Source organism: Engystomops pustulosus, chromosome 9 (genome assembly GCF_040894005.1).
Source record: "Engystomops pustulosus chromosome 9, aEngPut4.maternal, whole genome shotgun sequence".
Taxonomy (NCBI): domain Eukaryota; kingdom Metazoa; phylum Chordata; class Amphibia; order Anura; family Leptodactylidae; genus Engystomops; species Engystomops pustulosus.
The window spans coordinates 112,235,370-112,260,726 of NC_092419.1; the positions used below are offsets into that span (position 1 = coordinate 112,235,370).

General features: G+C 51.5%; 1 protein-coding gene across 7 annotated transcripts in view; it reads left to right on the plus strand.

Moving 5' to 3' along the window:
- The window catches only part of LOC140078023 (collagen alpha-1(V) chain-like), a 347,730-nt gene that overhangs the window by 101,620 nt on the left and 220,753 nt on the right, over positions 1 to 25,357 (plus strand). For 2 of the 7 annotated variants that reach the window (XR_011849878.1, XM_072125793.1), the window contains exon 1: positions 23,270 to 23,701. The exons of 4 other annotated variants lie outside the window; for them this stretch is intronic. Coding sequence is in view for 2 of the 3 variants with exons in the window: in XM_072125793.1 (XP_071981894.1) it covers positions 23,602 to 23,701 (100 nt within the window). In the remaining variant the exon portion in view is untranslated. Of the gene's footprint in view, positions 1 to 23,268; positions 23,702 to 25,357 lie in introns of those variants that run through there. One more of the 7 variants, XM_072125794.1, reaches the window with a different exon arrangement.

Here is a 25,357-nt window from a genome sequence, read left to right on the forward strand (position 1 = left end):
GTCTGGTCTCTTGTAGTCTCTCACCACTTTCCTGTCTGGTCTCTTGTAGTCACTCACCACTTTCCTGTCTGTTCTCTTGTAGTCACTCACCACTTTCCTGTCTGGTCTCTTGTAGTCACTCACCACTTTCCTGTCTGTTCTCTTGTAGTCACTCACCACTTTCCTGTCTGTTCTCTTGTAGTCACTCACCACTTTCCTGTCTGTTCTCTTGTAGTCACTCACCACTTTCCTGTCTGTTCTCTTGTAGTCACTCACCACTTTCCTGTCTGTTCTCTTGTAGTCACTCACCACTTTCCTGTCTGTTCTCTTGTAGTCACTCACCACTTTCCTGTCTGTTCTCTTGTAGTCACTCACCACTTTCCTGTCTGTTCTCTTGTAGTCTCTCACCACTTTTCTGTCTGTTCTCTTGTAGTCACTCACCACTTTCCTGTCTGTTATCTTGTAGTCTCTCACCACTTTCCTGTCTGTTCTCTTGTAGTCACTCACTACTTTCCTGTCTGTTCTCTTGTAGTCTCTCACCACTTTCCTGTCTGTTCTCTTGTAGTCTCTCACCACTTTCCAGTCTGTTCTCCGGTAGTCACTCACCACTTTCCTGTCTGGTCTCTTGTAGTCTCTCACCACTTTCCAGTCTGTTCTCTTGTAGTCTCTCACCACTTTCCTGTCTGTTCTCTTGTAGTCACTCACCACTTTCCAGTCTGTTCTCCGGTAGTCACTCACCACTTTCCTGTCTGTTCTCTTGTAGTCTCTCACCACTTTCCTGTCTGGTCTCTTGTAGTCTCTCACCACTTTCCTGTCTGGTCTCTTGTAGTCACTCACCACTTTCCTGTCTGTTCTCTTGTAGTCACTCACCACTTTCCTGTCTGTTCCCCTTTTGTCTGTGTTATTTTATAGTGAGTGTTTTGTGGACCTGCTCTCGTTGTTACCCATTATTCCTGTCCTCCCTATTGCCTCCTTCCTGTATTCAGTCTCGGTTGTGTGTTTCTGTGCATGCTGGGATTTGGGGTCCCAAATTTACTACACCAGACCCTAGTAATCTTGAGATAGGTCTTTGTGTTCAGAGAGAGAGAAGTGATCGGGTCGGTACTAGCACAGGGAAGCTGACCATCACCCGCAGGCAGGGACTAGCTTAGCCTTGGAGTAAGGGACAGTTTTCCCTGTTTCCCTTGTTCTTGCTGCTCTCTTTATACGTCTTTCTGCTTCCTTATGGACTGTGACATTATGTTCCTGAGGGATTACCGGTGTGGTCCGGCCTGGGACGGGGGACTTGTTTCCCGTGGGGTGTCTAAAGGTCTTTAGTCATATAGTAGGTCAGAATTTTTATAGACTAAGCTTTGGTAACCAGGAGTCCCAGTTTTATAGAGGTTGATGTAATACTGTACGCTGCCCCCACTTTAACCGAGTAAGTAAGGGGTACGCTTGGAGGTCCTGATGTTACAAAGACTGGACCTGGGTTCTGGGAGCTACTACACCCACATCCGTGCCCTTATCAGACCTTTGGTATCTGCCATACTAGCTGTGTCATGTAAGAGCACGTAACCACTAAGCCTATTGCTTCATATAAGACTGTAACCACCAAGCTGGATGCCTTAGCTCCTCCATAGGAGTCTCACATTGCATAATATGGAGCTTATTAAGAGTCCTGGAGGGGGTTTCCCTATGATTATGTAGCGGTTCCGGATTAGATTATTTTTCGCTCTATAATTCAGCAGGGTCTCACACGGGATTATAGAGGGTGAATGTCACAAATATGTAAACATTATGCAACATCCAAAATATGAAGTGATTTGTTTTAAGAGGGGCGACAATTTCCCTCCTGATCTCAGAGGGTCCGGCAGGTGTTCAGTGCTGGAAACACTCCGGAAAACATGGAGTCCTCTGAGCGGATCCAGATGTGGATCATTGCCTTTCATTGGAATTATATTGGACTTTCAATTCCCCTCTTTAATATCATTGCATAGTGCGAATGTTTCACTCTTGGAGAGGCTCCACGTTTGCATTTTATTAAAAATATTTGGATGGTAAAATATTGCTAAGATTATCCTTTTGTTCATGTTGGAAAATATGTAAATCTGTCATTGTTGTTTTTGAGCTTTCTGGAGAAGATTTTGGGAGATAAAATCAGTTTATCTTCTTGTCAGAAGGATATCCCATGTAGCTGCACCAAGTCCTATATTCATCAGTGATTGGGTTTTCCCCTTGTCTTAGGCTCAAGCCCTGCACTGGGGATAAGTCTTCTTGTATCCGTGTTTTTCTACAACTTATCAGAAGTTATCAAAAAACTTATCAACAAAATGCAAAGATGCCGCATTGTTTCCATTGAAATTGTGTGCCCCAGATGATGCTAGATACAGCAGCTGTATACTTTGTGCCAATAAAGAAGGGGGTCTCCCCTTTAAGAGAGTCTTGTGGATAGTAACCTATATAGAGAGTAATGTGACAGCTGCAGGGGTAAGGGGTTCACTGGGAGGTGCTGAAGATACAAGCTGGGCTGCAAAGACTCTAACTGGGTCGTGAGAGCCACTGCACTGCTGAATGTGATCACCTACATCCATGACCTCCTTCCAGATATTTGCCATACTAGCTGTCTCATGTAAGAGCCCGTTGCTTCATAGAAGACTGTAACCACCAAGCTGGCTGCCTCAGCGTACCTTCCATGCAAACGGTGTGTAACCCTCTGCCAATTGCTGCAGTGCATTTGGGACAGTTTATCTGTTAGGGTGATATGGGACACTAAACCACCAACAGCTCCCTATGGCATTATGTCCCTGTGTCCGCTAAATGAAATAAAACTTGTATACTTACCTCAGTGTACAGTTCTGTAGAACTCTGCAGTCACACAATTAAGCCGGGTGCCAAGGGTTACAGTGCTTGCTTCATTCAATTACTGCACAGGTAATTACTGCATAGGTACCTATCTCTAGGTAAGTATGAAGGGTGATTTAGGACACTAAACCACTGGTACATAGGGTGGTCCATAGGTGGGTAATAAGGACCTATGGGTGATTTAGTGTCCCAAATCGCAGTAGCAGGTTCCCTTTCACAGACTGGAAACACACAAAGTTTAGATGTGGAGCACAAGGCTTTCATGTTACTCCTTTTTGACACATTTTTTCCCCAGTTCACTAAAATTAAGCTGAAAAACCTGCCTCATCCCCTGAGAATAGAGAACCGGTGCTGAGGTCTGTTCTCAGAAAATGAAAACCACGCGTCCTATATGTTATTAGAAGAATCTTGTAATGATAAAGATATTCAGCGCTGATCACTCACGAGACAAACATTCCTAAACTTCAAAGAAGAGCGGCCGCTCGGCTTTATTACTCCGGCTTTCAAGTCAAATGAGAAAAGTAAGGCTGGAGCCTGATATGTAGAGTAAGACTGAGCCTTCTACTGTGACGATCCAAGCGGCAGTGGCGGAAGCAGCATCACACGCATCATCATGCAATGTTCATGGATTTGTCACATTGTGTATAGTCACCGGTAGTAGTGGTAAGATTATAGCCGCTCGTAGCAACTGCTAGCACTGAAGAACATGTACTAGATAGTCTGCAACACCTTTTTATAGCACTAGTTATCCTTCACCCTTATCACAAAGGTTCCCAGCATCACCCCCTACTCGTCCTCTGCTGCTCTGACACCTTGCTGGAATTTCTGGGTTTAGATATGAGTGGACCACATGGTCGGGTTCGGTGTTTAGGTTAGGCCCCCATATCTGGAAATATTGCCCATTGGCTATTCGGCCAACAATCCAGCAATAGGGTTATTACCCGACCACCAAACCCACTCATCTCTACCTGTATATAATCCTCTTTCACCTGACGTGACCTCTGCTTGTTATGCTCCCATCTGTCCCTCTGGTCCCACGTACCTGGGCCTCTTGGGTCATCCATCACTAAACCGAAATCCTTCTTGAAATAATTACTTTATGTTTCTTGGAAAAAAGTCCAGATTCACAAATTATGGGGTGAAAGAGTAAAAAAAAAAAAAACTGCAATCAGTGAGACAACACCCTCAGGCTGCATTCACACTGCCGTGTGGGGGACGTGTATATGGCCTATAAATGTCCCCCATAGGCGGCAATGGGCACACAACGCCCTCCGGGAGCGGTACGGTGCTGCACACATGCGGCACCGTACCACTCCGTACCCCGTGAAAAGACATGCCCTATCTTTTCTTGGCATGCAGCGCTGTGCACCATGTTCCTCTATCGGGAGAGGCGCGGGTGAGCAGCGCTTCTCTCCGTGGAGCGGACGTGTGCCCACCGTGTTACAGTACAGCGGGCAACGGCGGTGTGAATACCAACCTCAGGGTTAACCTTAAGTCACTTGTGATACACATGGACAATACGAATAACATGTCGTAGAGGAACTTCAGCACAGCTTCTTTGAGATGCACAGGGCTATGTTCCCTGCGCAGGGGTAATGAGCAGGAGCGCGGCTGCACAGGGATTGTCACATGGGCCCCCCTTCACCTGATCCCAATGCAGACGCCTTAGTGTGTGTGCACCTACCATACTAGTGTCTGGTACATTCCCTACATCCATGTTCTCATGATTCCCTCTTATCTTTCTTGGCTCTTTACCAGGTGCTTTCCCTATTACCTTAAAATCCCTCATCACAGAGACATCTGCTGCGCAGGCTCCTTCCTCTGTTACACCTGGAGGATCTTGGATCCCAGCACATAATTCAGTCTGGAATACCTTGGATACTTCCATAACTCCTCCAAATGCATTGATAATCCCATCCATGATTATTGAGGAGCAGAATATCCCACGTGATTGGAGTGATCCTATATCAAAGATTACAGAGCGGCCAGGGATAACATGGCTGCCAGACTATTGTATTCACTTCCAAGACATGTGGTTCACTGCATCATAACCTGATATATAACCCAAATGTTTTCACAACTCACAAGACACGGTCCAGAGACTGGGGCGTTCCGGGATGTAATAATGCATACTCTATTTACCTCGCCATCCAACCAACAATCACAAGGAGGCTCTTCTAACCATTGTATTTGCAACATCCCCCACCAGGGCCTTTTCTTGGGGTCTGGAGGCAGCCGGGGCCCAGAATACCGGAGTGGCTGGGGGTTGCGGCCTAGGGCACGCTGTGGTCACGGTGCTTGGTATGGGGACCGGAGGGCTATCCTACAGCCTGGCAGCTCTCCAGCAGGTGGTGTGTGCAAGACATATGGAGGGAGAGGCTGATGTACTGGTTCTCCCTGGGGCAACCCCTAAGTGTCTGTAAGATATTTCCCTAGGTAATGGATGGGGGAGCCCGTGGTGGTAACAGCCGTATCCAGGGACCAGACGGAGGCAACGTTGTGCAAAAATGACTCACAGTTCTTTATTGGAACAACTGCAGGCAACGGGCCAAATGATTTCAGAACAAATGCTGGATTACTGGAGGGATTCCGGATTACTAGGGTGGTCATAGAGAGTGATCCTCAGGAGTAGATTCACCAGCCTGGTAGTAGATACAAGCTGGGATGTAGCTGTGTGGATGCTGCAGCTTCTCCTGGGGTTTGCTGTGTGCCTGTGCTAGAGGTGCACAAACACTGTTGCACATTTACTTACCCGGTCCTGTCGCGATCCCGCGGCGTGTTGTCCGACAAAAATTTGGGTTCTGCCGGGATTCACTAAGGTCGTGCGCCCGATATCCAGCAGGTGTCGCTGCTGTGCTGAGGTCCGCTGGAGTTCACCTCCTTCTTCCCGGTGCATGCGAGTGCTTGATCTTGTTCGGACCCTTAGTAAATGAGCCCCACTGTCTCTTATCAGTGTGTGTTCTAGAAGATGGGCTCTCTAGGAGAGCTGGGACCTAAGAGCTCCTCATGTGGTGAGAGCTTGTGCTCAGAAGCAAGGCTCAGGCCTAAGAGAGCTTGCCCCTTCCTGTCCTGGGGTTTTGTTATTCCCTGGTCAGGTGGTGCTCACTCTCCAATCACACTCCAGTTTACAGGTTGAAATACAATTGGATAATTAATACCCTGTTAACCCTTGCTGTACAGGCAGGCTCTACCACTGCTTAATACCTCTACAGGACTGCCTGATCCCTGGGGTGAGTTGTGCAGGCTCACCTGCTGAGAGAAACACAGAAAATTAGCGTATTCACAACACTCCCCTGCCTGCACGTTGGCAGGGGTGTTGCGTAATAGATGCCCTAATAGATGGACATGGCTTTTACCACAGTCCACTCTGTAGTAGTGACAGGGATTTATTGTCGGAGTGTCCGGTCTCTGGCCATCAGTGTGGAGGAGATATTTGCGGCTTCATGTGTGGTAGTTTTGTGGCTTATATTTATTTTCCTGTCTGATGATGATCACAGGACACCCCAGGTCATTGTAGCGAGGTCACAACAGGGGGCCAGGACTGGTCATAATGCTTATGTCTACCTCATAGACATCACCAGATGTAAACCCCAAAGTAGAGCATCAATTACCCCTAATATAATCTGTCAGTGATCTACAATGATTCACATTATTAATCAAACCTTCCACTCACATCTCCAGAACTGATTCTCTGGAATGCTCTACCCTGGACTATCAGACTAAAACCCATCCACCAGAGCTTCAAACCTTCCCAGACAGATCTATCACATTCCCTCCTGCATGTAACTTCAACTCCCCGTGCTCTCCTCCTGTATGTTATCCTGCAAACCCTAGATACCAATACACAGGTCACTATGCAGTCCTATTTGTCTTGTACTTCTCATGGATTGTAAGCTCTTGTGACCATTGTACAAGCAATGTCACCTCCTGTGTCTCCTCCTCCTCATAGAGTATAAGCTCCTGTGACCATTGTACAAGCACTGTCACCTCCTGTGTCCCCTCCTCCTCATAGATTGTAAGCTCCTTTGACCATTGTACAAGCACTGTCACCTCCTGTGTCCTCCTCCTCATAGATTGTAAGCTCCTGTGACCATAGTACAAGCACTATCACCTCCTGTGCCCCCCCTCCTCATAGATTGTAAGCTCCTGTGACCATAGTACAAGCACTGTCACCTCCCGTGTCGTCCTCCTCACAGATTGTAAGCTCCTTTGACCATTGTACAAGCACTGTCACCTCCTGTGTCCCCTCCTCCTCATAGATTGTAAGCTCTTGTGGCCATAGTACAAGCACTGTCACCTCCTCCTCATAGATTGTAAGCTCCTGTGACCATTGTACAAGCACTGTCACCTCCTGTGTCCCCTCCTCCTCATACATTGTAAGCACTTGTGACCATTGTACAAGCACTGTCACCTCCTGTGTCCCCTCCTCCTCATAGATTGTAAGCTCTTGTGACCATTGTACAAGCACTGTCACCTCCTCCTCATAGATTGTAAGCTCCTGTGACCATAGTACAAGCACTGTCCCTTCCTCCTCATAGATTGTAAGCACTTGTGACCATTGTACAAGCACTGTCACCTCCTGTGCCCCCCCTCCTCATAGATTGTAAGCTCCTGAGACCATTGTACAAGCACTGTCACCTCCTGTGGCCCCCTCCTCATAGATTGTAAGCTCCTGAGACCATTGTACAAGCACTGTCACCTCCTGTGCCCCCCTCCTCATAGATTGTAAGCTTCTGTGACCATTGTACAAGCACTGTCACCTCCTGTGTCCCCCTCCTCCTCATAGATTGTAAGCTTCTGTGACCATTGTACAAGCACTGTCACCTCCTGTGTCCGCTCCTCCTCATAGATTGTAAGCTCCTGTGACCATTGTACATGCACTGTCACCTCCTGTGTCCCCTCCTCCTCCTCATAGATTGTAACTCCTGTGACCATTGTACAAGCACTGTCACCTCCTGTGTCCCCTCCTCCTCCTCATAGATTGTAAGCTCCTGTGACCATTGTACAAGCACTGTCACCTCCTGTGCCCCCCCCTCCTCATAGATTGTAAGCTCCTGTGACCATTGTACAAGCACTGTCACCTCCTGTGCCCCCCCTCCTCATAGATTGTAAGCTTCTGTGACCATTGTACAAGCACTGTCACCTCCTGTGTCCTCCTCCTCATAGATTGTAAGCTCCTGTGACCATTGTACAAGCACTGTCACCTCCTGTGCCCCCCCTCCTCATAGATTGTAAGCTTCTGTGACCATTGTACAAGCACTGTCACCTCCTGTGCCCCCCCTCCTCATAGATTGTAAGCTCCTGTGACCATTGTACAAGCACCTCCTGTGTCGTTGTCCTCATAGATTGTAAGCTCTTGTGATCAGGGCCCTCACTGCTCCGGTCTCCTATGAGCATGTTATCACGCTGTAATGTCTTGCTGTGTTTGTATGAGCCCCCTTTGGATGGAGCTTCCCTTTCACGCTGAGTAAATGTTGCTGACCCCCAGTGGTATTTGCCACCTGCCAGCCAGGGCAAACTTAAACTCTGTCCCTAAGTGTCCTCTTCCCAATCAAGGACTTGAGATTTTCTCTAGAAGATTCCACCACAAACACCAGTCCCATCAGCACTACAATGCCAGTGTTTGTCATGTCAAGGATGTGAAAACACGACTCCTCGTCGGCCAGAAGGTTACGTCACCCCGGGGCCTGCGACTACTGAAAACGGAGATAACAAAAATTCCACTAAACTTCAAAAAATGAGATCACATTGCAGTGTCTGTATAATGAAGGCCGAGCGGCTCCTCATGTTAGATCCCCCACAAAGTCAGACAAATATGACTCTTCTCACCTCATTTTCACACGAGACAAGTCATGTTTAGTAGTTGCAGGGGTGTAATTTCAGAAGCCCCTGTCTTCTTCGGTTCTATAGTACCCAGAAATCTGGTATTAAAGATTGATGTTTCATCTTTCAGATTGCATCAGGCTTATGGTTTTGTGATCTACAGAACCAGAGATACAAGCAGCTAAATACATAACTGGAAACGTAAAGCCTGATGCGGTCTGAAAGATGAGGTTCCAATCTATAATATGACTAGATGATAGGGGCTTCTGAAGTGATGCTCGGCGGTGTGTTCCTGGGTGACCATAAGCTCCTGTGCAAGGGCGGCCTAAATGAGGGATTTCTAGAGCTGCTGATAGGTTCCCTTTGATCTCCTGTATTAGCTCAGTCCTGCAGTGCACTTTGCTATGTGTTGGTAACATGGGGTGAAGCTGCGGTCCTGCTGGGTAGTGCCCAGGATTTCTATGTACTCAGCACCTATGTCTGCAGGGGGGGGGTAGAGTAGACCCCATTATATCCATCACTACCGCACTATCCCTGTCTCCTTCCAATCCACATCCTCTTCGGATAGTTTTATGGCGTCTTTGTGTGCAGTGACTACGGTCGCTATGGCCCTCTGGACTTTGTGACTCTCGGGTTGCTAGGTCCCTAGAAAGTTGTCCATCCTGGGAATCCTATTTGCATCCCAGCAAACAGAGGATCATGTGGTGAGGATCCTGCGCACATCTGGGAGTCTAATGCTGAAATAGCACAAATAAATGTGACAGCTGGAGACGCTGCAGGGATATAACGGCACATCGCGGCCTGGAAGACATTAACATACTTACTTTCAAGGTAGCCATAAAGGGAGGGGAGAGGATGGCGTCCTGCGTAGCTGCAAGGAATGGGATTTACAGTACCGACCCATATCCTGATGTGAAACAGAAGCCGCTCAGCACCAGCCTGTCATCTGTCTGCACAGTCCCTTACATGGCAGCAGGTCGTTAACCCTTTACTTCCTTCATTTGCACCTTTCTGTGTATGTGGCCCTTGCATTGTAATTTCCTGGCACAGACACGTACACCATGGATCACCCCCTGCTGATGGCGTCAGTCCATGATCATGACATTGGTCAATGATGAGTGCACTCGTTGCGGTTGTCCAGGATAAGTGGTTTTTATATCAGTGACGGGGGAGATTATTAGCACCTATACTTAGCTGTGTACTCCCCTCCCGACCAACAGGGAGCACTGGCCCAGAGGCGAGGACAACGCACTACAGCCTGAGGCCACTATACCAACAGGGAGCACTGGCCCAGAGGAGAGGACAACGCACTACAGCCTGAGGCCACTGTACCAACAGGGAGCACTGGCCCAGAGGAGAGGACAACGCACTACAGCCTGAGGCCACTCTACCAACAGGGAGCACAGATCCAGAGGAGAGGACAACGCACTACAGCCTGAGGCCACTATACCAACAGGGAGCACTGGTCCAGAGGAGAGGATAACGCACTACAGCCTGAGGCCACTGTACCAACAGGGAGCACTGGCCCAGAGGAGAGGACAACACACTACAGCCTGAGGCCACTATACCAACAGGGAGCACTGGTCCAGAGGAGAGGACAACGCACTACAGCCTGAGGCCACTGTACCAACAGGGAGCACTGGTCCAGAGGAGAGGACAACGCACTACAGCCTGAGGCCACTGTACCAACAGGGAGCACTGGCCCAGAGGAGAGGACAACGCACTACAGCCTGAGGCCACTCTACCAACAGGGAGCACAGATCCAGAGGAGAGGACAACGCACTACAGCCTGAGGCCACTATACCAACAGGGAGCACTGGTCCAGAGGAGAGGACAACACACTACAGCCTGAGGCCACTATACCAACAGGGAGCACTGGTCCAGAGGAGAGGATAACGCACTACAGCCTGAGGCCACTGTACCAACAGGGAGCACTGGCCCAGAGGAGAGGACAACACACTACAGCCTGAGGCCACTATACCAACAGGGAGCACTGGTCCAGAGGAGAGGACAACGCACTACAGCCTGAGGCCACTGTACCAACAGGGAGCACTGGCCCAGAGGACAGGACAACACACTACAGCCTGAGGCCACTATACCAACAGGGAGCACTGGTCCAGAGGAGAGGACAACGCACTACAGCCTGAGGCCACTATACCAACAGGGAGCACTGGCCCAGAGGAGAGGACAACGCACTACAGCCTGAGGCCACTATACCAACAGGGAGCACTGGCCCAGAGGAGAGGACAACGCACTACAGCCTGAGGCCACTGTACCAACAGGGAGCACTGGCCCAGAGGAGAGGACAACGCACTACAGCCTGAGGCCACTATACCAACAGGGAGCACTGGCCCAGAGGAGAGGACAACGCACTACAGCCTGAGGCCACTATACCAACAGGGAGCACTGGCCCAGAGGAGAGGACAACGCACTACAGCCTGAGGCCACTGTACCAACAGGGAGCACTGGCCCAGAGGAGAGGACAACGCACTACAGCCTGAGGCCACTGTACCAACAGGGAGCACTAGTCCAGAGGAGAGGACAACGCACTACAGCCTGAGGCCACTATACCAACAGGGAGCACTGGTCCAGAGGAGAAGACAACGCATTACAGCCTGAGGCCACTATACCAACAGGGAGCACTGGTCCAGAGGAGAGGATAACGCACTACAGCCTGAGGCCACTGTACCAACAGGGAGCACTGGCCCAGAGGAGAGGACAACACACTACAGCCTGAGGCCACTGTAGCCAACAGGGAGCACTGGTCCAGAGGAGAGGACAACGCACGACAGCCTGAGGCCACTGTACCAACAGGGAGCACTGGCCCAGAGGAGAGGACAACACACTACAGCCTGAGGCCACTATACCAACAGGGAGCACTGGTCCAGAGGAGAGGACAACGCACTACAGCCTGAGGCCTCTGTACCAACAGGGAGCACTGGCCCAGAGGAGAGGACAACACACTACAGCCTGAGGCCACCGTACCAACAGGGAGCACTGGTCCAGAGGTGAGGACAACCCACTACAGCCTGAGGCCTCTGTACCAACAGGGAGCACTGGTCCAGAGGAGAGGACAAAGCACTACAGCCTGAGGCCACTATACCAACAGGGAGCACTGGTCCAGAGGAGAGGACAACGCACTACAGCCTGAGGCCACTGTACCAACAGGGAGCACTGGCCCAGAGGAGAGGACAAAGCACTACAGCCTGAGGCCACTGTACCAACAGGGAGCACTGGCCCAGAGGAGAGGACAACGCACTACAGCCTGAGGCCACTGTACCAACAGGGAGCACTAGTCCAGAGGAGAGGACAACGCACTACAGCCTGAGGCCACTATACCAACAGGGAGCACTGGTCCAGAGGAGAAGACAACGCATTACAGCCTGAGGCCACTATACCAACAGGGAGCACTGGTCCAGAGGAGAGGATAACGCACTACAGCCTGAGGCCACTGTACCAACAGGGAGCACTGGCCCAGAGGAGAGGACAACACACTACAGCCTGAGGCCACTGTAGCCAACAGGGAGCACTGGTCCAGAGGAGAGGACAACGCACGACAGCCTGAGGCCACTGTACCAACAGGGAGCACTGGCCCAGAGGAGAGGACAACACACTACAGCCTGAGGCCACTATACCAACAGGGAGCACTGGTCCAGAGGAGAGGACAACGCACTACAGCCTGAGGCCTCTGTACCAACAGGGAGCACTGGCCCAGAGGAGAGGACAACACACTACAGCCTGAGGCCACCGTACCAACAGGGAGCACTGGTCCAGAGGTGAGGACAACCCACTACAGCCTGAGGCCTCTGTACCAACAGGGAGCACTGGTCCAGAGGAGAGGACAAAGCACTACAGCCTGAGGCCACTATACCAACAGGGAGCACTGGTCCAGAGGAGAGGACAACGCACTACAGCCTGAGGCCACTGTACCAACAGGGAGCACTGGCCCAGAGGAGAGGACAAAGCACTACAGCCTGAGGCCACTGTACCAACAGGGAGCACTGGTCCAGAGGAGAGGACAACGCACTACAGCCTGAGGCCACTGTACCAACAGGGAGCACTGGCCCAGAGGAGAGGACAACACACTACAGCCTGAGGCCACTATACCAACAGGGAGCACTGGTCCAGAGGAGAGGACAACGCACTACAGCCTGAGGCCACTGTACCAACAGGGAGCACTGGCCCGGAGGAGAGGACAACACACTACAGCCTGAGGCCACTATACCAACAGGGAGCACTGGTCCAGAGGAGAGGACAACGCACTACAGCCTGAGGTCACTGTACCAACAGGGAGCACTGGCCCAGAGGAGAGGACAACACACTACAGCCTGAGGCCACCGTACCAACAGGGAGCACTGGTCCAGAGGTGAGGACAACCCACTACAGCCTGAGGCCTCTGTACCAACAGGGAGCACTGGTCCAGAGGAGAGGACAAAGCACTACAGCCTGAGGCCACTATACCAACAGGGAGCACTGGTCCAGAGGTGAGGACAACACACTACAGCCTGAGGCCACTGTACCAACAGGGAGCACTGGCCCAGAGGAGAGGACAACACACTACAGCCTAAGGCCACTGTACCAACAGGGAGCACTGGTCCAGAGGTGAGGACAACGCACTACAGCCTGAGGCCACTGTACCAACAGGGAGCACTGGCCCAGAGGAGAGGACAACACACTACAGCCTGAGGCCTCTGTACCAACAGGGAGCACTGGTCCAGAGGAGAGGACAACGCACTACAGCCTGAGGCCACTGTACCAACAGGGAGCACTGGTCCAGAGGAGAGGACAACACACTACAGCCTGAGGCCACTGTACCAACAGGGAGCACTGGTCCAGAGGAGAGGACAACACACTACAGCCTGAGGCCACTGTACCAACAGGGAGCACTGGTCCAGAGGAGAGGACAACCCACTACAGCCTGAGGCCTCTGTACCAACAGGGAGCACTGGTCCAGAGGAGAGGACAACGCACTACAGACTGAGGCCTCTGTACCAACAGGGAGCACTGGTCCAGAGGAGAGGACAACGCACTACAGACTGAGGCCTCTGTACCAACAGGGAGCACTGGTCCAGAGGAGAGGACAAAGCACTACAGCCTGAGGCCAATATGCCAGAGGTGAGGACAGACGTAAGGATCGGACCAGTATAATCTTTTATCCTGGACAACCCCTTATATAGGCCTCAATGCTAAATTTGTATGAGACCCCCAAATTAGAGTCCTAGTCTCTTCCTAAGGGTAAAACACCTGATGGATGCCCTACTGGCAGGTGAGAATCACTGGGAGCGCACACCACTGCACTAAATGATGGACTCTGCAATGGTTCGGTGCCCTCGGCCGTTATACTATTGGACCTTGTGCCCGATCAGGTTACACTCTTGTTGGAGTCCAGGTCTTAGCGTCTGAGAAGGATAGTTGCTTCATTCCCTCAGAGACAACCTTACAGACAAATTCGGGCTCCTTTATTTTACTAAAAAAATTCTTTGGATCTGCAGAAAAATATACCCCTCGTCTGTATTTCAACTTGTGTTGATGGACTTCCGGAGACTGTGCAGGTCTCTCTCTGGGATGTTTATGCCTGACAGTCTACTTAATTGAGAACAAATGTGCAGGAAGCTTAGGTGACTCATCCAGGACAGTCTGAATATGGTCCTGAGTCAAGTCCTTAATACAGAGCAGAGATGCAGTTATCAGGTCATTTTGCTTCACTTGCTAATGTCCGACGGGCAGCATCGAGTGGCATGGGTCCGGTGGGCAGCATCGAGTGGCATGGGTCCAGTGGGCAGCATCGAGTGGCATGGGTCCATCGGGCAGCATCGAGTGGCATGGGTCCATCGGGCAGCATCGTGTGGCATGGGTCCATCGGGCAGCATCGAGTGGCATGGGTCCATCGGGCAGCATCGAGTGGCATGGGTCCATCGGGCAGCATCGAGTGGCATGGGTCCATCAGGCAGCATCGAGTGGCATGGGTCCATCGGGCAGCATCGAGTGGCATGGGTCCGGTGGGCAGCATTGTACATGGGTGAAAGTTTCTGACCTGGTAAATAACGTCATGTGAAGGCATTCTGTAACCCTACAGTATATGGAGGCTTTCAGACAAGGACACGGCTGGATCACCACAGCTCCGGCTCTGTTTTCTAGACTTCCATTACATTCCTGCTCCACAGATAACCTGTAATGTAAGGTGAATTGTTATGGATGGTGACAGGAGCTTTGTGATGTCATATTGTGACATAAAGGCCGGTAGGGTGATAGGATATTACAAGTGTTACCCAGCGTGCCATGGCTGACAACGCTCATTCTCCAAGAATATCTTCTAGGGGTTGAAAATAGTCTATGTGAAACATAATAGCCATCAAAATAATCCAAAAGCTTGGTAATGGTGACCTCTGCCTGCCACATGACCCTCCTCAAGGGCAAAAATAGATCCGAGCTGGTCATACACCGACCCCCTGAAGCTCTTTATTGTCTGTTTCTTTTCTGCCACAATATAATATGAGCATAGTTAGAACTAGCTGGTGATGTAGTTAGGACTAGCTTGGGGTCATAGTTAGGAGTAGCTGGGGTCGTAGTTAGAACTAGCTGGTGATGTAGTTAGGACAAGCTGGGGTCATAGTTAGAACTAGCTGGTGATGTAGTTAGGACAAGCTGGGGTCATAGTTAGAACTAGCATGTGATGTAGTTAGGACTAGCTGGGGGTCATAGTTGGGACTAGCTGGGGGTCGTAGTTGGGACTAGCTGGGGTCGTGTTTGGGACTAGCTGGGGTCGTAGCTTGGACTAGTTGGGGTCGTAGCTTGGACTAGTTGGGGTCGTAGCTTGGACTAGTTGTGGTCGTAGCTTGGACTAGTTGGGGTCGTAGCTTGGACTAGATGGGGTCGTAGCTTGGACTAGATGGGGTCGTAGCTTGGACTAGATGGGGTCGTAGCTTGGACTAGATGGGGTCGTAGCTTGGACTAGATGGGGTCGTAGCTTGGACTAGTTGGGGTCGTAGCTTGGACTAGTTGGGGTCGTAGCTTGGACTAGTTGGGGTCGTAGCTTGGACTAGTTGGGGTCGTAGCTTGGACTAGTTGGGGTCGTAGCTTGGACTAGTTGGGGTCGTAGCTTGGACTAGTTGGGGTCGTAGCTTGGACTAGTTGGGGTCGTAGCTTGGACTAGTTGGGGTCGTAGCTTGGACTAGATGGGGTCGTAGTTTGGACTAGATGGGGTCGTAGTTAGAACTAGCTGGTGATGTAGTTAGGACTAGCTGGGGGTCATAGTTGGGACTAGCTGGGGGTCATAGTTGGGACTAGCTGGGGGTCGTGGTTGGGACTAGCTGGGGTCGTGGTTGGGACTAGCTGGGGTCGTAGCTTGGACTAGTTGGGGTCGTAGCTTGGACTAGTTGGGGTCGTAGCTTGGACTAGTTGGGGTCGTAGCTTGGACTAGATGGGGTCGTAGCTTGGACTAGATGGGGTCGTAGCTTGGACTAGATGGGGTCGTAGCTTGGACTAGATGGGGTCGTAGCTTGGACTAGATGGGGTCTGTTAGGATCAGTGGATCCTCTGGACCACCGCGGGAGATGTAACTAGCCAACACCCGGAACCGGAGCCTAGCGGCACCTGGTATTCACCAGAGCCCGCCGCAAAGCGGGTTGGACTTGCTGCGGCAGGATACCACTAGGTCGTTCCCAGGTGTGACTAGCCCACGGTGGCAGCCGAGGTCGAGGTACCTTAGCGGATGACAATCTCGTAGACAGGTCCAGGCACAGGGTCAGGGCAGGCGGCAGAGATGCAACGTCAGGTCCAAGTCCGGGGTCAGCAACAGGAGGTCCAGGCAGGTGGGAACGGGAACACAGGCACACGGAACACAGCAACACGGAGGAACTCAGGACACAGGAGCGGGAACACACAGGAATACACGGGAACGCAGGAATACACAGGAACGCAGGAATACACAGGAACGCAGGAATACACAGGAACGCAGGAATAATTGCTTGTAAGCTTTCTCTAAGGCTGTGAGGCACAAAGATCCGGCAAGGGTAACAGGAAGAGGCAGGCTTATGAAGAATTGGGCAATATGGCCAGCGCCAATTAATGGCGCGCTGGCCCTTTAAATTTGGAGAAGGTGCCGCGCGCGCGCCCTAGCAGTCGGGGACGCGCGCGCACGGCGGAGGGGAGCGAGCCAGGAGCCGGGACGGGTGAGTTGCGCTGGCGGGGCGCTGGCGGGGGCAGGGCGGCACGGGTCGCGGGACCACCCGTGACAGTACCCCCCCCCCCTTCGGCCTCCCCCTCCTCCTAGGCTGGAGGAACCTCTGCAGAAGACTACGATCCAATATGTTGTCCTCTGGCTCCCACAACCTTTCCTCAGGCCCGAACCCCCTCCAGTCAACCAAGAAGAACCGCTTCCCCAGTGGACCAGTTATCCTGACGGGCAGAGACAAAGTGACGCAGGTAACAGCCCAAAGTCTGGTTAACTCTTTCAACCTGTCCATTAGACTGAGGATGGTACGCAGAAGAGAAGTCCAGTTTTATCTGCAGTTGATTACACAGGGCTCGCCAGAAGCGGGAGACAAACTGGACCCCTCGGTCCGAGACGATGTGCAACGGAAGTCCATGTAGGCGAAAGATGTGGGTGAAGAACTGGCTGGCAAGGTGTGGAGCAGACGGCAGGCCTGGCAGAGGAACAAAATGAGACATTTTGGAAAAGCGGTCGGTTACCAACCAGATAACGGTATTGCCAGATGATGGTGGCAGGTCTGTAATAAAGTCCATAGCCACGTGAGACCACGGGCAGGTAGGCACGGGTAACGGCAACAGAAGACCAGCTGGTTTTTGTCGTGAGGGCTTATTACGAGCACAAGAGGTACAGGACCGCACAAAATCCCGAACGTCCTTGACCAAATCAGGCCACCAATAGAATCGGGAAATTAGGGCCACAGAGCGCTGCACCCCAGGGTGCCCAGCCACACGAGAGGAATGTCCCCAGGTCAGGATCCTCTTACGAAGTCCAGGTCGCACATAAGTCTTGCCGGGAGGTAATTGCTGGAGGTCCACCGGCGCTGCCAGCACAAGTCTCTCAGGAGGAACGATGTATCTCGGGGCACAGTCCTCCCCCATAACATCCGAAGCACGGGACAAGGCGTCAGCCTTGATGTTTTTCTCTGCAGGGCGAAAATGGATTTGGAAGTCAAAACGGGAAAAGAAGAGAGACCACCGGGCTTGACGCGGGTTCAACCGCTGAGCCGACTGTAGGTATTGGAGGTTCTTGTGGTCAGTGTAGATGCTGACTGGAAATCTGGCTCCCTCCAACAGATGACGCCACTCCTCCAAGGCAAGCTTGATGGCCAGAAGCTCACGATCTCCAATAGAATAATTCCTCTCTGCAGGGGAGCAAATTTTGGAGAAGAAGCCGCAAGATAGAGTACGGCCCCTAGGCCCCTTCTGAGTAAGGACCGCTCCAGCTCCTACGGAGGAGGCATCAACCTCCACAAAAAATGGTTTCTCGGTATCTGGTCTGGTAAGGACTGATGCAGAAGAAAAAGCAGACTTTAGTCTCGTGAAGGCCTGGTCAGCCGCTGGGGGCCAGGCACGAGAATTGACACCTTCCTTCGTTAGCGCCACCATAGGAGGAATGAAGTGAGTCGAGAAGTGAGGAATGAATTGTCTATAATAATTTGTGAAGCCCAGGAATCTTTGAATAGCCCGTAGTCCCACTGGGCGTGGCCACTGAAGAACCGCAGATAACTTGTCAGGATCCATTTGCAAGCCTTTATCGGAAATAATGTAGCCGAGGAATGGAAGACTTTTTTGATGAAACAGGCACTTCTCCAGTTTGGCGTAGAGATGGTTGGCGCTGAGGCGGCTAAGCACTTGCCGTACATGGGAATGGTGGGACTCGAGGTCAGCAGAATACACAAGGATGTCATCCAGGTAAACCACAACACAGCGGTACAATAAGTCCCTGAAGATATCATTGACAAACTCTTGGAAAACGGCTGGCGCATTACAGAGTCCGAAAGGCATAACTAAATATTCAAAATGCCCATCACGGGTGTTAAAGGCGGTCTTCCACTCGTCGCCCCTCCTGATGCGGATAAGATTGTAGGCCCCACGAAGATCCAGCTTGGTAAAGACTCTCGCACCCCGTAGGCGATCAAACAGCTCCGTGATCAGCGGCAGAGGATAGCGATTCTTAACGGTGACTTTGTTAAGACCGCGATAGTCAATACAGGGGCGGAGAGAGCCATCTTTCTTGGCGACAAAAAAGAAGCCGGCGCCTGCCGGAGAGGTGGATTTGCGAATGAAGCCTCTTTGCAGATTCTCCTGGACATACTCGGACATGGCGGCTGTTTCAGGTACCGAGAATGGGTACACCCGACCCCGAAGAGGAGAAGATCCAGGCAGCAGGTCGATGGGGCAATCGTAGGAACGATGTGGAGGAAGGGTCTCAGCTTGTTTCTTGGAGAACACATCCGCGAAGTCCTGGTATGGAGCGGGAAGCCCCCCCAAAGGCTTAGGAGACAAGGTAGAAGTCCCGACAGGGAGCGGATGTAGAACCTTCATACAGTGTGATGAACAATCCGGACCCCAGCGGAGAATCTCCCCAGAAGACCAGTCCAAAACAGGGGCATGATGTTGCAACCAGGGGAGACCCAGCAGGAGAATGGAAGTGCACTGGGGCAGCACAAAAAAGGACAGTCTTTCTCTATGTAATGCTCCAACTTGCAGGAGCAGGGGTTCTGTGCGAAACCGGATGGGCACGGAGAGAATTTGGCCACTGACCGAGGCAATAGACAATGGCTTCCTGAGACGAACCACCGGGAAGTGATGCTGGGAGACCAGGGCAGCCTGAATCCGGGAAGGCGGAAACTTGGATCTTGGTGCCAGTGCCAACGCAGAGGAGTACGGGGAGAGTCAAGCGTGGAGAAACTTTATTCTCACCTAGGGACGCTTCTCCTGAGAAGCCTAGGTGCTGGCGTTTCCCGGACGTTGGGGGCGGACAGGACAAGCCCCGACGAAGTGCCCTGGGCTGGCACAATACATGCACAGGTTCTCCTGACGTCGCCTGGAACGCTCTTGTAGAGAAAGCCGGACTCGGTCCACCTGCATAGGTTCATCAGCAGAAGATTCAGCCGGGGGCTGAAGCGGCTTTTGGAATACAGGTGCCAGGCGAGGAAGACATCTAACACGGCCTTGGGGGTACTCGGAGCGTAGTTCCTCAGCGCGCTCCTTAAACCGCACATCAATTCGAGTGGCCAGGGTGATTAGACCACTCAGAGTTGACGGTAGGTCCCGTGCTGCCAGCGCGTCCTTGACCTGCGCAGAAAGTCCTTTCTTGAAGGTAGCAATGAGGGCCGCATCGTTCCAGGCAAGTTCAGAAGCCAGGGTGCGGAACTGAACTGCGTACTCTCCCACAGATGAGTTACCCTGGCGCAGGTTCAATAATGCAGACTCCGCAGAGGAAGCTCGGGCCGGTTCCTCGAAGACTGACCGGAACTCTGCCAGAAATTCCGAGAGGGTAGCGACAACCGGGTCATCCCTGTCCCAAAGAGGAGTAGCCCAGGCCAGGGCCTTCCCGGAAAGGAGGCTGAGGACAAATGCCACCTTGGACCGCTCTGTGGAAAATTGCGACGGCATAAGTTCTATGTGGAGGGAGCACTGGGTGATGAAGCCCCTGCACATCTTGGGATCCCCGTCATACTTGCCGGGCAAAGAGAGACGTAGCCTGGGTTCAGCAGCAGGAAGATAAGCCGGGGTAGCAGAAGTCGCAGCGGCCACCTCAGGAGACTGTTGCTGATGCTGGGATGACCTCGTAGACAGGTCCAGGCACAGGGTCAGGGCAGGCGGCAGAGATGCAACGTCAGGTCCAAGTCCGGGGTCAGCAACAGGAGGTCCAGGCAGGTGGGAACGGGAACACAGGCACACGGAACACAGCAACACGGAGGAACTCAGGACACAGGAGCGGGAACACACAGGAATACACGGGAACGCAGGAATACACAGGAACGCAGGAATACACAGGAACGCAGGAATACACAGGAACGCAGGAATAATCGCTTGTAAGCTTTCTCTAAGGCTATGAGGCACAAAGATCCGGCAAGGGTAACAGGAAGAGGCAGGCTTATGAAGAATTGGGCAATATGGCCAGCGCCAATTAATGGCGCGCTGGCCCTTTAAATTTGGAGAAGGTGCCGCGCGCGCGCCCTAGCAGTTGGGGACGCGCGCGCACAGCGGAGGGGAGCGAGCCAGGAGCCGGGACGGGTGAGTTGCGCTGGCGGCGCGGGGGCAGGGCGGCACGGGTGAGCCCGCGACCCGCGATGTGGGTCGCGGGACCACCCGTGACAGGGTCGTAGTTTGGACTAGATGGGGTCGTAGTTAGAACTAGCTGGTGATGTATTTAGGACTAGCTGGGGGTCATAGTTGGGACTAGCTGCTGTCGTGGTTGGGACCAGCTGGGGTCGTGGTTGGGACTAGTTGGGGTCGTAGCTTGGACTAGTTGGGGTCGTAGCTTGAACTAGTTGGGGTCGTAGCTTGGACTAGTTGGGGTCGTAGCTTGGACTAGATGGGGTCGTAGCTTGGACTAGATGGTGATGTAGTTAGGACTAGCTGGTAATGAAGTTTAGACTCACTGGAGTTGTAGTTAGTGACAAGCTTCAGAGACAGTCATAGAATGAGTTTAGGTTTGGAAGAGAGGAGACAGTCAGCATGCAGGAGTCAGGACACTGGACACCTGGGGCATCTTCTAGTGCAGGTAGATGGCTTCTATCACCAGGGGTCACTGTGGATTTTTTGTGGTGCATTTAGATGCACTGCCCCCCTGTATATGTAACCTCATGCCTGCATACACTGGACGAGGAGCCGTGGCCTCCCTGGTCCAGGATCTCAGCTCCTTGTCCTATCACTGGTGCCAGTAGGGACTTTACCTTCAAGTCTAAGCTGTGTTATTTCATTTGGCAAAGCCGACGCTTCATTCCAGCATTTGGGAAGATTTATAGCGTTTGCTTTGTAGAACCTTCTGGATTACAGATCTTCCTCCTCTCACAGTTTATATCAGCGATGCTCATCTCTGGGCCTTATACTAAACCATAAAAATCTTCGGATGTCTCGGCTCCGTCAAGCCATTAACATGTTTCCGGACCCAGCAATTTGTTTTTTCTTACACTTTTTGCTGACCATGTGCCAGAACCACATAGTAAATAGAGGAGTCTCCTCACTGGCGTCCTCAGAATGGGAAGTTCATTCAGGAATCGCTCGTACAGGAATGTTCTGCTGTTTCCCAGTCCCAAGCAGGAGGAACTTAATATATGTAATGATAGTAGCCCCCAGACTGCGGGACCACTGCACTGCTGACTGTCCGGGATAGGCTGTCACTAGGGTCATCATTCAGCTTTCCAGGGGTGGGAATGGCACATAAAGCTTCATCACTATAGGCCTTTATAATATGACTAGAACAAGGTCATCCAGTGCTTGGGGGGCTTCAGCATGGACCCCTGAGGCTACTGCCACGTCTGTCTCCAGGGATTAGTGACCTTGCTGACCTCCTCAGGACCCGTGCACACATCTATGTCCTGTACAAGCCATTTATGTGGGGCATGGAGTCATCAGCGCTGTGGGTGTATGTAGGGGATGGATTTAACATGCATACAACTTACCAGTATATAGGGTGTTATATGGGTGACATTCAAAAAGTGATTTAAAATCTCAATGGTACCATTGGGCTGGTGCTACTAGGGATGGCTGAGGCAACAGGCCAGACCCAATAGGTGCTCCCAGCACTTTACCGAACGGGCCCTGAGCGGCGCATAGTATGGTCCTATACTCTGTATACAGCAGGCTGGATAGAAAGGGGAAGATGCATGCAGTGATCTCTTTATGTGGCTTGTAGATTGTGACTGTGAGGAGGAACGAGGCTTCTCCTACTGACATGATGAAGAACCAATTCTCTGTGTAGGCCAAGGCATGAGAACGTAGGTGGGGTAATGGCTATGTATTGTCACAGAGTGCACCTTAATAAATGACACACGAGCGTTGTACACACTCCATGTGATTAAAAGCCCTTCCTGCACCTCTGCCTCACTATTACATAGGCCTTTATGCCTCCTGACTGGAGATGTCTTACAGACCATGCAGTAGTATGGATCCTTCTTGTATCTGTAGATCCCCGGGTGATGTGATACAATAGATTTCTTGCTGTATCTGCTTGTGTATAGGGCTGACAGTGCGGCCTCTTCAGAACCTCTTGATGCAGAGCTGTCAGTCATAGGACTCCTGTGGTCACAGCTGTTTCCCCACATCTTCCCAGTGTGTGAATAGGCTGTTGCTTTGTCCTGTTTGTGGACTTTACAATTGTGCATGTAGGGCCAGGACAAATAACCCTCCGCAGTAACTCGTCTGCCTGAGAATAAAACACAACTGGGTTCAGGCTTTTGGAATGTGCCTGAGTTAACCCTGAGCGCTGGTCGCAGCTTGTTCTATTAACATCTCCCAATCCCACACAACCTTTTTTTTTTCCTCCTCTCCAAACTTTTTTTCTTCACAAACTTTCGTGCCTCTTCCCCTCCCCACCCTCTCTCTCCCCCTTTTCCTGATCCCAGTGAAAGGAGGTTGAGCTTGCAGAGTTTTCGCCTTCTGATTTGCTGTCCCAGTCTAGGACTCACAGTCCTTGCATCTCCCTAAAAAGGTTTTGCACTCTCCAATCGTTCGACAAGGGGGCATCACTTCTCAAGACAACCCCAGTAGGACCAGACCAGAGAAGGGGACAGGGAGAGAAAGGAGGAGGAGAGAACTGGGGGTTTGCAGACACTCTAATCATTTGACTGCCCAAAAGCACTAAGCACCCCTAAATAAATCCCAAACTGATGGCTTTATAAGTGCACAAGTCCTCCAGGGATTCTGCCCTTTCTCTGTTACTTTCATTGCATTCCAAGATTTTGCATTGAGGACCTCTAAATCCCAAAGAATTGGCCCCACACAGTGGAGGTGATGAACATGGATACTCATACAAGGTGGAAAAGAAGGAGTTGGAGAAGAGACGTGTCCTTCCTTGTAGCATTAAGCTTTATATGTTCCCAGTGCCATGCAGGTAAGGAACTGATTTGCTCTCATTGGATTTGCGGCTTGTCCTGCACAGGTCACGGCTGCAGGCTTTTTTCTCTCCTCTGGATCCCATTTGTCAGGAGGCCTATGAAAGGGAATGTAAGCCCTGGCTTGTCTGTACCCTGCCTCCATCACCAGGGGCTGCCCGAGTCTCTTGTTTCTGCCTGTGCCCCCTTTCTTCTCAAATATTCCTTACTCCTTGTGAAAACTTTCTGACATGAATCTCAGATACTTCTGCAGACAACTCTCACACTGGCACAAAACTTACTTCTCCTTCTGTGAAACTAGCAAATGTGCTCCACCTGTAGGCAACTACTGGAACTGCACTGCATTCTTTTACATTCTCGTCTGAAACTATATTCTGTGTCTTTTATTATTAACATTAATGTCTCAAAATAAGTTTTATCTTTTCAGTTTCCGTATGACAAAGCAGCGCAAGTCTTAGGAAATGTGTCCCTGCAATTCTGTGTATCATAGTGTTCATGCAAGTACAAGGCAGGACATACACGTGGGCTATAGGGAGCGTGGGCTATTTGGATAGCGTGTTCTGTCAGAGATGCATCTATATATACATGTGTTGTAGTCGCATAGCGCAGTACTATACATCCATGTAGATGCCCCCAGCCGCCCGCAGCCCTGTGCTGTACTATACATCCATGTAGATGCCCCCAGCCGCCCGCAGCCCTGTGCTGTACTATACATCCATGTAGATGCTCCCTGCAGCCCTGTGCTGTACTATACATCCATGTAGATGCCCCCAGCCGCCCGCAGCCCTGTGCTGTACTATACATCCATGTAGATGCTCCCTGCAGCCCTGTGCTGTACTATACATCCATGTAGATGCCCCCAGCCGCCCGCAGCCCTGTGCTGTACTATACATCCATGTAGATGCCCCCAGCCGCCCGCAGCCCTGTGCTGTACTATACATCCATGTAGATGCCCCCTGCAGCCCTGTGCTGTACTATACATCCATGTAGATGCCCCCCGCAGCCCTGTGCTGTACTATACATCCATGTAGATGCCCCCCGCAGCCCTGTGCTGTACTATACATCCATGTAGATGCTCCGTGCAGCCCTGTGCTGTACTATACATCCATGTAGATGCCCCCCGCAGCCCTGTGCTATACTATACATCCATGTAGATGCTCCCTGCAGCCCTGTGCTGTACTATACATCCATGTAGATGCCCCCCGCAGCCCTGTGCTGTACTATACATCCATGTAGATGCTCCCAGCAGCCCTGTGCTGTACTAAACATCCATGTAGATGCCCCCCGCAGCCCTGTGCTGTACTATACATCCATGTAGATGCCCCCCGCAGCCCTGTGCTGTACTATACATCCATGTAGATGCTCCCTGCAGCCCTGTGCTGTACTATACATCCATGTAGATTCCCCCCGCAGCCCTGTGCTGTACTATACATCCATGTAGATGCTCCCCACAGCCCTGTGCTGTACTATACATCCATGTAGATGCTCCCCGCAGCCCTGTGCTGTACTATACATCCATGTAGATGCTCCCTGCAGCCCTGTGCTGTACTATACATCCATGTAGATGCCCCCCGCAGCCCTGTGCTGTACTATACATCCATGTAGATGCTCCCCGCAGCCCTTTGCTGTACTATACATCCATGTAGATGCTCCCC